General features: G+C 43.8%; 1 protein-coding gene across 1 annotated transcript in view; it reads right to left on the bottom strand.

Annotated features, from left to right (window-relative positions):
* The window catches only part of c2cd2 (C2 calcium dependent domain containing 2), a 62,296-nt gene that overhangs the window by 42,838 nt on the left and 1,270 nt on the right, over window positions 1-18,188 (bottom strand). Inside the window, exon 2 of the mRNA XM_078233019.1 lies at window positions 6,702-6,797. Coding sequence (XP_078089145.1) covers window positions 6,702-6,797 — 96 coding nt within the window. The remainder of the gene's footprint in view (window positions 1-6,701; window positions 6,798-18,188) is intronic.

Raw genomic sequence — 18,188 nt, forward strand, 5'->3', positions numbered from 1 at the left:
GGAATTCTTTGAGGATATTACAAGCTCGATGGACAACGGGGAACTGGTTAACGTGGTGCATCTGGATTTCCAGAAGGCATTTGACAAGATGCCGTACCAAAGGCTGCTGCATAAGATAAAGGTGGATGGCGTTACGGGTGATGTATTAGCATGGATAGAGGATTGGTTAACTAACAGGAAACAAAGAGTGATGATAAATGGGTGTTTTTCTGGTTGGCGATCAGTGACTAGTGGTGTGCCTCAGGGATCAGTGCTGGGACCGCAAATGTTTACAATTTACATAGATTATTTGGAGTTGGGGACCAAGTGTATTGTGTCAAAGTTTGCAGATGACACTAAGTTGAGTGGCAGAGCAAAGTGTGCAGAGGACACAAAGTCTGCAAAGGGATATAGGCAATCCAAGTGAGTGGACAAGGGTCTGGCAGATGGAGTACAATGTAGGTAAGTGAGAGGTCATCCATTTTGGTAGGAATAACAGCAAAATGAACTATTATTTAAATGGTGAATAATTGCTGCATGCTGCTGTGCAGAGAGACCTGGGTGTCCTTGTGCATGAATCACAAGGATTTGCAGTTGCAGCAGATAATTCAGAAGGCAAATGGAATTTTGTCCTTCATGGCTAGAGGGATGGAGTTTAAAAACAGAAAGATTATGTTGCAGCCGTATAAGGTGCTGGTGAGGCCACACCTGGTGTACTGAGTACAGTTTTGGCCTCCTTACTTGAGAAAGGATGTACTGGCACTGGAGGGGGTGCAGAGGAGATTCACTAGGTTGTTTCCGGAGTTGGGAGGGTTGGTTTATGAGGAGAGACTGATTAGACTGTGGCTATACCCATTGGAATTCAGAAGAATGAGGGGGTTCTTATAGAAACGTATAAAACTATGAAGGGAATAGATAAGATAGAAGCAGGGAAATTGTTTCCACTGACAGGTTAAACTAGAACTAGGGGGCATGGCCTCAAAATAAGGGGGAGCAGATTTAGGACTGAGTTGAGGAGGAACTTCTTCACCCAAAGGGTTGTGAATCTGTGGAATTCCCTGCCCAGTGAAGCAGTTGAGGCTACCTCATTAAATATTTTTAAGGCAAAGATAGACAGATTTTTGAACAGTAAAGGAATTAAGGGTTATGGTGAGCGGGCGGGTAAGTGGAGCTGAGTCCACGAAAAGATCAGCCATGATCTTATTAAATGGGGGAGCAGGCTCAAAGGGCCAGATGGCCTACTCCTGCTCCTAGTTCTTATGTTATGAGGAACTTCAGATAGACTGGAGAAGATGGGACTGTTTTCCGTTGTGGAGAGAACATTGAGAGGAGATCTGATAGAGGTATTCGAAATCGTGAGAGGTGTGGACAGAGTAGATAGGGAGAAACAGTTCCCACTGGTTTGACTGAAAACAAAAGGGATAGGTTTAATGTAATTGGCAAAAGAAAAGAAACTTTTTCATGCAGCGAGTGATTGACATCCAGAACACACAACTAGAGAGTGTAATGGAAGCAGGTTCAACTGAGGCTGTCAAGAGGGAAGTGGATCACTATCTGAAGAAGAATGTGCAGGGTTACGGGGAGAAGGTGGGGTAATAGCAGTAGGTGAATTGCTCCTTTGACAGCCAGTACAGGAAGACGGGCTGAATAGCCTCCTTCTGTGCTGGAACAATCCTATGATTCTAGCAGAGGTAAATAATGTGGTATTCAATTGCAGAGTCGTTGGATATGTTAATTCAGATAAAACAACTGAACGGGAACCCTTTTTGGTCTTTCATGGCTCAGAAATACACCAATATTTTCTTCATTGACGAAGCCATCGTCAACGGACAACTGTTTTCTTTAAACAAATGAAGGTTTGATGAGCAGTTGGCCAGAACAAGTGTCGATGGAATTTTCTGGTAACTGCAAATTCTTTTCATTGAGTCGTAACAATGACAATCAAACATCAACAACCAGAAAGCATCAACCGTCAGCACAGATTTCTAACACAAACCAAATCATTCTGGCACAAATTCAAGATTTCAATCTAATCCAGTGATGATCAGATGGTGTTGGCAGGACTCAATAGATTGTCCTCTCATTCACAATGCTAGAGAAACCTTTCGACCAGCTTATAGCCTGAGGCAGCAACGAGGCGTGCCTGTATAAAATACCTGTAAAAAAAAAATACAATGGCAAATTTTCACAAAAACTAAGGATTAAGTCATTGTCTGGGTGTCAGAATTGCCATTTGAGTTCGGGATGGGTTGGGATGGGGCAGAGAGAGGAAGAATAGGGACTGGAGATGAGACAGAGAGAGAGAGAGAGAGGGATGGAAGGAGAGACAGATAAGATCACTACTCTCGATCATCTCACAATGTCTTCTGAACAGGATCTTTGTGTGGACATTGGATGGGAACTTACAAAACAAATCTCCAATGCGTACGCTACTGGCTGCAAAATGATCCTTGGTCAGGCAACCCCTGAGAATAAGGATGAGAACAGGTGCACTAATACAAGACCAAAATTCACCAACAAGCAGAGTCACTTCCAATCTAACTTTATAAACTTCATACCATTTTATAATTTACACAAAAGTAGCTGTACGTCATTGTTACTTGTTTACACTTCAAAGCATCCTAATTAAATGCATCAAGAAACCATGTTGATTCGATAAATTTAGAATGAAAGGAACATGTTGGGAAACAGCGTAACATAATCCAAATATCATATGGAAAGTTTAAAAAGGAATGAAGCAACTAAACGTATTTTACTCTCGAGCCACTTATCACAGAGGACTGTTCGAAGAATTGTTGTACCAATTTGCCGGATAATCACGTGACAGGTATTTTGGTGAAGGAAATGCAAATATTTTATTAATTTGTCCCTCCCTCTCTCCTCTTTCAGAATCTTCAGTGTTGTTAAAGGGAAGCATTTCAATGAATACAGGAACCTGGGGAGAAAACCTGTTTATATTTATTGACTCTCCCCAATAGTGACAAAGGTAATAAGTCCCAATAAGATAAGTTAAGTTTATTTATTAGTCATAAGTAGGCTTACATTAACAATGCAATGAAGTTACTGTGAAATTCCCCTAGTCGCCACACTCTGACGCCTGTTCGGGTACACAGAGAGAATTTAGCATGGCCAATGCACCTAACCAACACGTCTTTCGGACTGTGGGAGGAAACCGGAGCACCCGGAGGAAACCCACACAGACACGGGGAGAAGGTGCAGACTCCACACAGACAGCTATCCAAGTCAGGAATCAAACCAGGGTCCCTGGCGCTGTGATGCAGCAGTGCTAACCTCTGTGCCACCATGCCGCCCAATAAGATCATAAGACCACAAGATAAAGGAATTAGGCCATTCAACCCATCGAGTCTGCTCCACCATTCAATCATGGCTGATAAATTTCTCAACCCCATTCATAGAATCCCTACAGTGCAGAAGGAGGCCATTCAGCCCATTGAGTCTGCACAGACCACAATCCCACCCAGGCCCTATTCCCGTAACCCCATATTTAACCTGCTAATCCCCTGACACTAGGGTCAATTTAGCATGGCCAAGCCGCACATCTTTGGACAGTGGAAGGAAACCGGAGCATCTGGAAGACACAGTGAGAATGTACAAACTCCCCACAGACAGTGACCCAAGCCGGGAATTGAACCCGGGTCCCTGGTGCTGTGAGGCAGCATTGCTAACCACTTTGCCACCATGCTGCCCATTATCGCTAGACTATTAATCCAGAAACTCAGCTAATGTTCTGGGGACCCGAATTCGAATCACGCCACGACAGATGGTGGAATTATAATTCAATAAAAGTAACTGGAATTAAGAATCTACTGATGACCATGAAACCATTGCTGGAAAAACCCATGTGGTTCACTAATGTCCTTTAGGGAAGGAAATCTGCTGTCCTTACCTGGTCTGGCCTACATGTGACTCATATTGCCTACATATTGCTATGGCTCTGGAGTCACATGTTTATATACTGGTTTGTATACACTTGAGCTTAGAAGATTGAGGGGTGATCTGATCATAAGTGTTTAAAACACTCAAAGGATTTGATGCAATTTACTTTGGAGTAATCAAGAAGGACACACAACATTATAATTGCCGTTTGAAATGGCCTAGCAAGCCACTAAGTTGTATCAATCGCTCAAGAAGGCAGGTCACCATCACCTTCTCAAGGGCAACTAGGGATGGGCAATAAATGTTGGCCTAGCCAGCGACGCCCATGCCCCACAAATGAATAAAAAGCGAGAAGCCTGGTCAAACTAGGGTAACTCTTCACTGGTCTGTGCGTCTGTAAAGATATTACAGGGGTATAGGAATAGTGTGAATTTGAAGTGTCTTCTGGTGTTTGCATTGAGATCTCTCCAACCTTTTTGTCCAATGTGATATATAGTTCATTTTTCGTGTTAAACAAATATTTTATTCTGTGTGTTAAAAGTTAATCAGCAGACTCCTATGAATCTGTTTAGTAACTTTCCTCTATTAAGCTGGGTTTCATTCTGAGATCTGACTTGCCTCATCTTATCAGCTGGGATCATAACACTGTCCTCATGAATTAATCCCATTAACCCTGGTGAAAGGATACATATCTATAGATGATTTCCATTGGTTGGTAATAGAACAAAGACATATCACAAATTTAGGGTTGCGGTTAACAAAAGGATCAGGTAGAATGTGAAACTCTCTGTCCAAAATGTTCAAACAGTGCGTGATAGTTTTCTGGGGGCTTGAAAATGAGGTGAAGAGGACATAGGACGCAAGCAAGGAGGATTCGGCTGGGATAAAGCTTGGATGGAAAGAGAGTGTCCTGTTTCTCTGGTGCAACATTCTACAATGAATTCTATGGGCAGTCAAACTAAGTGGTAACCATAGTCCCAGATGACCATAGGCTGCTCTCCCCTTGAGGGGGAAAGCTGACTGCTGGTGATTTAACCTGAGGGTCACCACACCTCAGACTAGGGGCAAAGTTGAGAAGACAGGGCCTTCAAGTATAACCTCAGCCGGTATGGGAATTGAGCCTGCATTGTTGGTGTTGCTCCACATCACAAACCAGCTGTCCAGCCAACTGAGTGGTGGAGTCTAATGAATTAATCATCAAGGATCACAGAATCCCTACAGTGCAGGAGGCGGCCATTCGGCCCTTCGAGTCTATACCGACCACAATCCAGGCCTTATTCTTGTAACCCCACACATTTACCCTGCTAATCCCTTGACACTAGGGTCAATTTAGCATGGCCAATCAACCTAACCCGCACATCTGTGGAACATGCAGCAGAAAACCTGTACAGCTTAAGGAACAGTAAGTGGTAGAGAGCAGTACCAGGGCGGAGATTGTTTCAAAGATAATCATTGACTGGGTTAAAACATTACAGCTTCGTAATTTTAAAAATCGCTTTAAGGAATAATCAACTAGAAAGAAATGTGAACCACAACATAAAACTATGGCAATCTATTAAAGCAAAAGAAAAGTGTGGACATAATTCCTGTTTGTACAAGTCACCATGACACTCGGCAACAAGGCGGAAGTTTGTGCGGCCAATCACAAGCCCATCAGAAATAATATAAACTGGAAACAAATTCATACTTGTCTCAGCTCAAAGCTGAGGATTTTGATCATTTCCTGCTTACATATCTCTTAATTTCCTGTCACAGCAGGAACACACAATCACTGCCAATTCCACCCCCACTTCCTAGAACATATTGCTTTCAGATTCATTAAAAAATAAGGTTCCCTTACAACAAAGGAGATCAGAACAATCCATTAATTGCTGGTTACAGAATTATTTAGAGGGGAGGGAAGTAAAATGACAATGGTAAAACTCGACATTTCATCTTTTTACAAATGTGGAAAAATGTGAATTAAAATTCAGTGAAAAGTCAATTAAGGTGACCTTAACCTAGGTCACCTCACTTACAGAACTGCCAGGTGAATGAGTTCAACTTTGCAATAATTAAGCAGACATGAAATGAAAACTCCTGACCTCATTTTATAATAATGCAAATCAATAAGAGGTGATTACATTTGGTTGTGTCAGAGCAAAGCCTTGTGACTCTCAACCATGTGGACTTCAAGAACTGGCCATTTGCTTGAAACCCTCACTAATATAGACTTCACCATATTCAAAGAGATAATAGGCATTAGGCTTGAACCATCTCTCAATTTAAGATATTACACAGCAATACCCTACAGTCCTATTGGACTTAATCATGAGTAAATGGTAATAGGGCCACACAGTTGTTCAATAGCTCTAAGGCTGTCAAAGACAACAAGCAGATAGCTCGCTCTCAGGAATCAGTCGATGTCATCTCCCGGCCTATCACAAGGGGAAGAGCACGGGAAGATATCCAGGCTTGTTCTCCATGTGGGGGAAATACCAGCTCAATGGTTGTCCAACTCCATGGTCAAACCTGGGAAGTCACTGTGTATGCAATTACAGTGTATACATTCACATCTTACCCAACCTAGGGCACTTTGTATATTGTGGCAGAGAGAAAAGGCTTTGGTTCAAAATCCTGGAACTCCCTCCATAACAGCACTCTGGGTTACTACATCATATGGACTGCAGTGGTTCAAGAAGGTAGCTCACCACCACCTTCCTAAGGGCAGTTAGGGGTGTGTAATGAATGCTGGCCTAGCCAGCGAAGGCCTCATCCCCTGAATGAATAAAAATTCCCAAAGATTTCACCACAACTACAATGCAAACGCACCAAATGGTACTCACCAAGTGTCGGTCTGATTGGATAACACTGGTTATATGACTCAGATCAAGTGGAGATGAATGTGGACCAACTTTATCAATGCTGAGCTGGAGTGAACTCTGCAAAACAAAGCGAATTCCCAATTATTCAACAAAAAACTCCAAAGATTGATTATTAACCAGCAGCACCAAGACTTGATATCGTTGTTAAGCTTTTCAAAGAAAATTTAATTTGCATCTATATTTTTTAATGGAGAAGAAACTGCATTGAACAAATGTATAATGTTGTGATGTGATCAATGATAGATTTACAGTGACTTGTACTGCACTCCTGATGCAGCATAACTTGTGCTACTCTCTTCAGACACATTCCAAGCTCGGCAACATAAGAATCAAACAAGAAATATACCAGGGAGCAGTTTCGCAGCAAGCTCACACCAATGCACTTGAGCAAATGCTAAGGAACACCAGTAGCACAAACACCTTGCAGAAGGCTCAAGCTCACTAGTACCCAACTAGAAGAATGAGGGGAGATCAATTTGAGGCTTACAAGATGATAAAACGTAAAGTGGACATGGAGCCGATGCTTCCTCTTGTGGGGCATTCTAGGACGAGAGGTCATAGTCTTCGGATAAGGGTGGGCAAATTTAAAACAGAGTTGAGGAGAAACTACTTCTCCCAAAGGGTTGTGAATCTGTGGAATTCGCTACCCCAACGTGCGGTGGATGCTGGGACAGTGAGTAAATTTGAGGAGTTAGACAGATTTTTAATTGGCAATGGGTTGAAGGGTTATGGGGAGAAGGCAGGAAAATGGGGATGAGGAGCATATCAGCCATGATCGAATGGCGGAGCAGAGTCAATGGGCCGAATGGCCAAATTCTGCTCCTATTTCTTATGAACTTATAGACCTTGTAGTGAATGTCACAGATCTATGAAGGTAACAAGACAGGTCGATAAGCTGGTTATGAAGGCACATGGAATCCTTTCATCCATTATCCGAGGCACAGAATAGGGAAGTTATGCTGAAACTATACAAAATGTTAGTTTGGCCACAACTCAAGTAGTTGTGCAGTTCTGGTCACCTCATTACAGAGAGGATGGAATTGCACAGGAGAGAGTAATTTATGAGGATGTTGCCAGGACTGGAAAATTTCAGCAATGAGGAGAGATTGGATAGGCCGAGGTTGTTCTCCTTGGAACAGAGGAGGCTGCAAAATTAAGGAGGCCACGCACCCCGGACATTCTCTCTTCCTCCTTCTCCATCGGGAAGACGACACAAAAGTCTGAGATAACGTACCAACCATCTCAAGAACAGCTTCTTCCCTGCTGCTGCCAGACTTTTGAATGGACCTACCTTGCATTAAAGTTGATCTGTCTCTACACCCTAGCTATGACTGCAACACTACATTCTGCACTCTGTCCTTTCCGTGTCTATGAACGGTATGCTTTGTCCGTATTGCGCACAAGACACAATACTTTTCACTGTATACTAATACGTGTGACAATAAATCAAATGGCGAATATTCGGCTTTGCGATTTCAGTGCTCTGTAGTTTTGTGGAGAAGCTTCCCAGTTCTCTTTACAGCTATAGTCTTTTGCTGACTTGACTGACCTCCACAGTCAGAGAGAGACAGACAGAGAGAGAGAGAGACAGACAGAGAGAGAGAGAGACAGAGAGAGAGAGACAGACAGACAGACAGAGAGACAAAGGGAGACAGACATGCCTGAAAAATGGCAATGTGTAAGGGTACTGTGCGCGCTTGCTAGCTTTAACGTGTCCAACTTCCAGCACTAGTTCTCACAGAACACACACGCCAACTGGTAACTGGGGCAGCTTTTCAGCTGGCTCTTAATCCATCCTTTGTACATACTGAATGGGAAGGGGAATCAACAAAAAAGAACTGTCTGGGCATTACCCAGTGAATCTCAAGATGTGATTGCCATTATGTCCAATTGTCTCCACTGAAGATAGTGTGGTCAAATGGACAAGGCCTGAGAAATTAGGCCCAACATAAAACTGGACATTGTAAATTAATACAGCTGAAAACTGCTTCTATGAGGTTACCACAGGTCAAAAGCCAACAGGGACACATATCAGAACTGTCTCGCATATCGAACAGGGGTACTTCACCTTAACTATAGGAATGTCATCATGACCCGAAACCAGACCCCTCATGTATTGAATAGAGAGGCTCATACTTTACAGTGGAATAGTAACGAAAGCCATCAGGAGGTACTCAGCCAGAAGACATGATGATTGTGTTTGCCCCAGTTTCAGCCAGACTCACTGCTATTAAAGAGATATGTACAACTCGGATGACCTGGCCTAACCTCATTGGATGTTGTGAACCCCCAATCTGTCACCCCATTGACTGAAACCCAGTGAACGTTTGAAGAAGGCGAAGGATAAAAACAGCCATAGTCAAAACAAACTCCAGCAAAGACTCCACAAAACCTACTGTGACCTGGGACGGCACAAGAGGGGGTGCGAGAGCCACTTCTGTGCTAAGAGGAGGACCCTGAGTTTATCTGTCGCCGTGAACTCATTGAACTGAATCCAACAGCCCAATCGATTTCACCAGACCAGGTAATGTCTATTTCTCAGACAATTAGCCTAGTTTGAGAAAAGTTAACTTATTGTGTAAGATTTCTGTCTTTAATCCGTGAGTGTTTTAATAAAGCTAAGTTTGAATCACAGTCCTTTGTTGGTCTCAAAGCAAAAGCATTTGAGCAAATGTGATAAATTGGTTGAAGTGTCTGTATAGACACTGTATAGAATATTTCACAGACAACAATGGCATTTACTTTTTGGATGCTTCTTAGAAGTAACTTGTCAGGTAATAGGATGAAGTTCCATTATCTCTTCAAGAAAGACCCTGCAACAATTCAGCCAGTGGCTTGTGTCCCCATTTTAAAAAATCTCGGGTCTTATTTAAAGTCCAATATTTCCATAACTCTATGTTTTCCTCCTTCGTTGTGGTGACACAATGCTAGGTGAATCTTCCAGCCTTGTTTCGACGATAAAGAATTTGGTCTCTATTATCCGAGGAGATGCCACCTGCAGACTACCTGGTGAACAATAGAGATGTGCTAACTCTACCTTTCTGCTCTCCCTCGAAGATTCTTGCAGACTGACTATATTGTTGAGGCTCAGCAATGTTTTAAGAAAATCCATAACCCAATCCTATAATGACTTCCTATGGACTTTTCCCCTCTCAAAGTCAATCTTAATGGCAATATGAATCACATGGGCCTTGTATCGAGGTAGAAACGCTAATTAATTACCCATCTCTTCGACTTCATTCTACCTGGGAATTAAATAGACAGTTTGCAAAACATGACATTCCTAACATCTCCTTGGGAGTTGGAGACTAAGTCCATCCATTGTCAGCACAGCTGCTCTTGTCATTGTTTACAAATGTGAATATCTCACACCTTCTTCCCAGTAAGACAACCTGAGCCCCGAGCCGCCCAGGCTCATCAGTAGAAATCAGTGGCCACATGACCCCCTTAAATCCTCCATTTTACCCTAAATTAAAGAGGCAGTGCTAAAAAATATATTTGTAACAATGTAAACCCACTAGTTCCGTTGCTTTCCCTATACAACTGCACCAACTCGCATTCTTTCACAGTAACTTAATTGCAGTGTTAATGTAAGCCTACTTGTGATACTAATAAATAAACTTTAAAAATATAGCCAACTGTGTTAAGTCTGTCACATGGATGCAAAAGGAATGTAAAATTGTGTGACATTGGTGAAGTTTGTGGACTTTTTGGATAGACACGGAACACTGAAGTGTAGCAGTGACTCGAGTGTTCCTGGCTTAAATATGGAGATTTGGCTTAGTGGTGGCAACTTCTATTGTGTGGCGTAAAGGACAAATCATCTGGCTATATCTTCAGTGTTCCCGAGATGGACAAATCCAGATATCCAGGTGTATTTCTGAAACATCAGCAAGCTAAGAACTGTGGAGAAACAGGGAGATTTAGGGTTCCACATACAGAAATCACTAAAGGCGAGTAGAAAGGTGCAAAAAGTAACTTAGATTGTCCGTGAAACACTGCCTTTATCACAAAGGGGCTGAAATACAAACCTCAGAAAGGATATATTGACATGAGGACATGCAATGCAAATCCACCAGAGCTTGTTTATTTTAAAATACATATACCTCCCTCCATCTTCAATAAAGTCCAAGTGAGTTCAGTGCTGATCTCATATGTACACTGACACACACACAAACTGAAAAGAGAAAGATTGTTTTCCGAAATCCCTTCTCTCTTTTTCTCATCTTGCCCCATACCGTCAACACGACTGTCAATGCTCTTCTGAGTTTGCACCTCCTTCATCAGGTGAACCTGTTGGATTTTAACCTGGTGTTGTGAGACTTCTTACTGTGCTCACCCCAGTCCAACGCCGGCATCTCCATGTTGAAATTAATTCAGTCACAGTCGTCTATTCTATGCTACACAGTTAAACAGTAAGGAAATTCATCAAATATGCCAAGCTGAAAACTCTGCTCAGCCCCATGTGTTAACCGCCTGATTATGCCAACACTATTGCAACACATTCCTTCTCAAAACAGTTTTTTTCATTCATTCATGGGATGTGGGCATCATTGGCTAAGCCAGCATTTATGGCACATCCATAATTACCCTCGCAAAGGTGGTGAGCTGGCTTCTTGAACTACTACAGTCCCCAAGGTGTAGGTACATCCACTGTGCTGCTAAGAGAGGGAGTACCAAGATTTCGACCCAGCAACAGTGTAGAGAGAGCAATATATGTCCAAGTCAGGATTGTGACTAGTCTGGAAATAGTCTCAGGTATGTCAACTAATTGTAGAGCAAGGCAGGCTACACTAGCCTGAGATCAGTGTATTTAAAACAAGCTAGGGGCTTTCCGATTCGCCAAGTTGCAGTATCGTTCCCAGAGTCATCCAAGAAGTGCATTATTTGAAATGTTACCACATGAGAATTTTCACTGGACCCGATTATTGAACCCAATAACCACCTCACTACATCTATGCCCCCTAGTGCAGCACTGGGGTGGTGGTGGTGGTTCTGGCATCCCATGTGCAATGCTAAGGGGATGGTTCTCGCATCCCCAGTGTGGCGCCATGGATTGTCATAAGTATCAGCTTTTGAATGAGTTGCTCGACTGATGCCATATCTGTCAGATCGAGTGAGTGTACAAATATCCCATGGCACACATGTCTCATCATAGAATAGTTACAGCACAGAAGGCAGCCACTCAGGCCGTTGTGTCTGTGCTAGCTCAATGCACCCCCTCACCCTCTCTCCCTAACTCTGCACATTCAAGTTATCATCCAATTCTCTCTCGAATTCCTCAAATCTTCAGGAGACGAAGGAAATTGGGCATGGCCGCTACAGCTCTTACCAATTTTTACAGTCCATCACACAAACCAGCCTCCCATCCATTGACTCCGTCTCCACTCCCTGCCGCCTCGGCAAAACGGACAGCATAATCATGCACCCTGGACATTCTCTCTTCCACCTTCTTCCAATGGGGAAAAGGTACAAAATCTGAGGTCAAGTACCAACCGACTCAAGAACAGCTTCTTTCCTGCTGCCATCAGACTTTTTGAATGAACCTACCTGATATTAAGTTGAGCTTTCTCTCCACCCTAGCTATGACTGTAACACTATATTCTGCACCCTCTCCTATCCTTCTCCCCCATGTACATACCCTGTGAACGGTATGCGTTGTCTGTATAGCACGCAAGAAACAATACCTTTCACTGTATCCCAGTACATGTGAAAATAATACATCAAATCACATCAGTTGAACCTACCTCCACCACAGTCTCAGGCAGTGCATTCCACATCTTAACCACTGCGTGAAAAGTTTTTCCTCATGTCTCTTTTGCTTCTTTTCCAATTACCTTAAGTCTCTCTCTTCTGGAACTCGATCCTTCCACCAATGGGGACTGTTTCCCCCTATCTACTCTGTCCAGGCCCCTTCATGATTTTGAACAAATCTCCTCTCAGCCTTCTCTTCTCCAAGGAGAATAGTTCCAACTTCTCCAATCTACCTAACAATCTATCTTGCCTTATCATTCCTACCACAGGTGGCTAAGAAATGAAGGGGCCACTAATGCAGTATGTTGTTTTGAGATCTAATCATGTGCAGACTGCATTGCTGGATTTATCAGTATTTTTGTGACAATATTGGTTAGCTGTGAAATGCTTTGGGACTTCCCAAAAGACTAGATGAATAAAGCCTCCCATCCATTGACTCTGTCTACACTTCCCGCTGCCTCAGAAAAGCAGCCAGCATAATCAAGGACCCCACGCGCCCCGACATTCTCTCTTCCACCTTCTAATGCCAGGAAAAAGATACAAAAGTCTACGGTCACGTACCAACCGACTCAAGAACAGCTTCTTCCCTGCTGCCATCGGACTTTTGAATGGACCTACCTCGCACTGAGTTGATCTTTCTCTACACCCTAGCTCTGACTGTAACACTACATTCTGCACCCTCTCATTTCCTTCTCATAGAATTCTCAGTGCGGAAGGAGGCCATTCGGCCCATCGAGTCTGCACCGAACACAATCCCACCCAGGCACTATCCCCATAACCCCATGCATTTATCCTAGCTAGTTCCCCCTGACACAAGGGGGCAATTTAGCATGGCCAATCCACCTAACCCACACATCTTTGGACTGTGGGAGGAAACCGGAGCACCTGGAGGAAACCCACGCAGACACGGGGAGAATGTGCAAACTCCACACAGACAGCGACCCGAGCCAGGAATCGAACCCAGGTCCCTGGCGCTGTGAGGCAGCAGTGCTAACCACTGCGCCACAGTGAACGGTATGCCTTGTCTGTATAGCGTGCAAGAAACAATGTATACTAATACATGTGACAATAATAAATCAAATCACACTCTTTTTCCCTCTGTCTGGTATTCGGATACATCCTTAAAAGATTAATTTGCAGGATTATGCACAAAAAGCTCAGATGCAAGACAAAATTGGACTGTTCTTTGAAGAGAGCTGGCACAGACTGAATGGCCTCCTTCTGCGCTGTAAGATCGTACGAGCTGTTTCCAAAGAGACACAGCAGCGGGCAAGTAAAGTTAATGTTTGCCAGGATCTCAAAGTTCAAGTCATATTCGGCATTCAAACAAAAGAGATGGCCCTTTCTTCCTGCTGCCCCACCCTTCTCATTCAACAATACTGAATCCACAGATAAGACTGAATAAATACTGACTGCAGAGCCACGACAAAAAACATTTTCTGGCAACCACAATAAAAAACCCCAGGAAAAGTAACCGCAAATAAACAGTAGATCAGTGAGTGATTTGGAAAAGTATACCGTGTGAGGCCAATCATCAGAACTGGCGAATGGAAGCTGACAATATATCCTTTCACTTTCATATTGAAGTTTTGACAACAGGCTCGAGGTGCTGAATGGCCTGCTGCTGTTTCCACGTTCCTGTACCGCGGGTGTCAGGGTATTATCGCATATTTGCTTTTGTAATCCCTCAGTGCTTTACAGCAGAGCCCCATAACTATCATCAACGTTACTCCCACAAGCGACACTTGAAATAGAACCCGAGGGATTTGGTGACATACAAATCATTCTGTACGACACATTCAACCCTGTTAATTAAACCTCGCTTTGGCCATTAACGTCTTTCATTTTTGTGCGCCCATCCTTGATGGATGAAGATTAACCTCATTCCCACTCGTTCTTCCATCTTTCCATTCCCCAGTCTGTATGTAGCAGCAACTTGCGGATGGGGAATGGGTACACAAACAGTCCACCCGCCAACAAATGATGCTCTTAATTCAGCGGTTCTTTCTTTCTGCGTTCCTCTCCATTGCTGTAGAGTCTCCATGGTGACATACAACACCTCCCTAATGCATTGCAGCAGAGACCAGCAATTAGAGCAGAGGTTTGGGGGGGGATGGGGGAGTTGAACAAACATGTCATCCAACACTTCATAGAATCCCGAGCGTGTAGAAGGAGGCCATTTGGCCCATTGACTCTGCACCAACCACAATCCCACCCAGGCCCTATTCACATAACCCCACATATTAACCCTGCGAATCCCCCCGACACAAGGGTAAATTTAACCTGGCCAATCAACCTAACCCACACATCTTTGGACTGTGGGAGGAAACCGGAGAAAACCCACGCAGATATGGGGAGAATGTGCAAACTCCACACAGATAGTGACCCGAGGCCGGAATGGAACCCGGGTCTCTGGCGCTGTGAGGCAGCAGGGCTAACCACCATCGCTCACTTGGGATGAGATTCCCATTCATCAATGCTCATCTTGCCTTTCCAACTTTTAGTTAAAAAGAAACTGCAAAATGAAAACTCCATCCACTAGCAAGATTGAGAAAGAGAGAGCAAGAGAGAGAGCGAGTGATCGAAAGAAAAGCAGGTCAAGTGAACAGAAAATGCTGGGAAAACTTGGAGTGTTGAGCAGCATTTGTGGAGAGAGATAAACAGAGTTGCTGTTTGAGGTTGACCACCTTTTGTAACACTTGGAAGAAATTTAGGATGGCACAGTGGTTAGCACTGCTGCCTCACAACGCCTGAGACCTGGGCTCGATTCCGGCCTTGGGTGGCTGTGTGGAGTTTGCACGTTCTCGCCGTGTCTGTGTGGGTTTCCTCCGGTTTCCTCCCACAGTCCCAAGGTGTGCAGGTTAGGGGGATTGGCCATGCTAAATTGCCCCTTAGTGTCCAAAGATGTGTAGACAAGGTGGATTGGACATGGTAAATGCATGGAGTAGGGTGGAGGGGAGGGCCTGGGTGGGATTCTCTTTCGGAGAGTCGGTGCAGACTCGATGGGCCGAATGGCCTCTTTCTGCACTGTGGGGATTCTATGATTCTTTACCAGTTTATGAGCAGGGAGAGGACCTGGAAAAGGTGGAAGGTGGCAGAGGGGAAACAAGAGGGAAGGCTCATGATGGGCAAGGGACAGGAGTGATTAAAACAAGAAAACCAAGTGGTTAGATGACACGAGGCTTGGGTATAAAACGCCTATAAGAGCATAAGAGGAAGGGACATGCCTAGCAATCGAAAGTTTTACAGTCCTGGAGAAAAGAGAGAGTATTAGACGATGCAATTCAGTAGAACAAGGATTCAGGGAGAGGAAACAGAGTAGCCTGTTTGGATTTTAGCCCACATGACGTATCTTTCCAGCAATCAACTCACCAAAATGAAAAACAGGTAAATTAAAACATCAAAAAAAAAGGAGAAATCATATGGAGCAAATAGGCATTGGAAATACTGAAGTGTTATAAATATCCAGGAAGGTTATCTCAATATCTTTTATTGTGCATAATCTAAACTTCTCCAATGAGTTAGTTCAGTCAATTGAAAAGGGGAACTTAAAATCTTCAGGTTAAAATGCTTCAAAGTAGCCTACAACTAGTTAAATACTTTTGGGAATGCAATTGCTGTTGTAAAACAGGGAAATAAAGCAGGCAACTTGCACACAGCAAAATCCCTCAGCCATAAAGACAAATGACAGGAAAGCAAGTTTTGGTGATGTTGAGAAGCAAATACTGACAAAGCCACTAAAAGGATGCCCCCCCCCCCCCCCGCAACATCCTACTACCATCCCTCATATGCCCCCCCCTCACCCCCCCCACAACATCCACCCCTCCCATCTTACTAGCACTCCCACCCCCCTCGTATGCCCCCCCCAACATCCACCTCTCCCATCCTACTCCCACCCCTCATATTCCCCTCCCCCCACCATTCCCCCACATCCCACTTTTCTTCAAATAATATTTTGAGATCTCTGCTGCCCAACTGAACAGCTCTGCAACATCTCATCTGTGAGACAGTACATCGCTCTCTCTGCACTGAACGGTCAGTTTCTATGATGTGCTTACGTTCTTTAGTGGCAAATGTACCCACGATTCACTGACTTAAGTACTGCTGGCAGTTCAGCGAAGGGTCGCTTAGAGAGTGAACTGATTGCACCTCATTTGCTAAACTGCATTTTCTTTCTCTGTAACAGAATTGGCATCAGTGCTTCAGAGGGAGAAAAAATATTCATCGACTAGATTTAAATGTTGAACTGTGCTTCTAGTATTCTACTGTTGATCTATTAATTAAAATTGCTCCTATCACTGAGGACATGAACTGGAGAGAATAAATCTGAATCCTAGCACTACATACCTCCTCCATAAGGTGGTGGCACAGTGAAAAGCACTGCGGCCTCACAGCGCTAGGGACACAGGTTCGATCCCCAACTTGGGTCTCTGTCTGTGCAGAGTCTGCATGTTCTCCCTGTGTCTGTGAGTTTCCTCCGGGTGCTCCGGTTTCCTCCCACAGCCTGAAAGACGTGCTGGTTTGGTCCATTGGCCGTACTAAATTCTCCCTCAGTGCATCCGAACAAGTGCCAGAGTGTGGCGACTAGAGGATTTTCACAGTAACTTCATTGCAGTGTTAATGTAAGCCTACTTGTGACACTAATAAAAAAATTTAAACTTTAAAAATAAGATCCCTCCATACCCTATACAAACTGGGAAGGACTTATGCTGCATTTTAAAAACTGAATGATCATTTTGTGAATATAGCCCTACAATTTAAGCTGGAATCCTGGTGGAAACGTTCCTTCAAATTCGGTTTCCGCAGGTCCTCACAGTCAAGGTCATCCACAAAAAGTCAGATCATAGAATGTCTACAGTGCAGGAGGAGGCCATTCGGCCCATCAAGCCTGCACCGACAACAATCCCACCAGGCCCAATCCCCGTAACCCCACGTTTACCCAGCGCTCTAATCTCTCCAGTCTACGCATCCTGGGACACTAAGGGGCAATTTGGCATGGCCAATCCACCTAACCCGCACATCTTTCGACCCGGGAGGAAACCCACGCAGACTTGGGGAGGATGTGCAAACTCCACACAGACAGTTACCCAAGTCCGGAATTGAACCCGGGTCCCTGGCGCTGTGAGGCAGCAGTGCTAACCACTGCGCCACTGTGCTTTAAAAAAACCCCACAAGTACTGAAAATACATCACAAGGACATATAACATCAAAGAGTGAATGACAGCTTGACATTTAACACCAGAAATGATAGTAGAGAGGTTACGTTGCAGCACTAGCAATACATACAACCAGCAAGAGGAATTCAAATACCACCAAGGCACAGGGGAAATTTAAACTGAAGCTAATCAAAAATACACACAGAATAACATCCTCATATTAGCAATGAAGACTATGTAACTACTGAATTGTCATAAAAAGCCACCTGGTTCATTATTACCCATTAGGAAATCTGCCATCCTAACCCAGTCTGCTCGACATGCAACTCCAGACCTACAACAAAATAGTTGGCTCTTAACTACTCTGCTAAATGGCCCAGCAAGCCACTCAGTTGTATTCAAGCATAATTACACACATCACATGGACAAATTAATAAGAATGTAAAAATCTAGCCCTAAAGTAGTAACGTATAATTACATTCAAAATATCCTATGCTACACATTCTTCCACATCACTACAGTTCCACTGTACGCAACA

This window comes from Mustelus asterias, chromosome 17, assembly GCF_964213995.1.
Source record: "Mustelus asterias chromosome 17, sMusAst1.hap1.1, whole genome shotgun sequence".
Classification (NCBI taxonomy): Eukaryota; Metazoa; Chordata; class Chondrichthyes; order Carcharhiniformes; family Triakidae; genus Mustelus; species Mustelus asterias.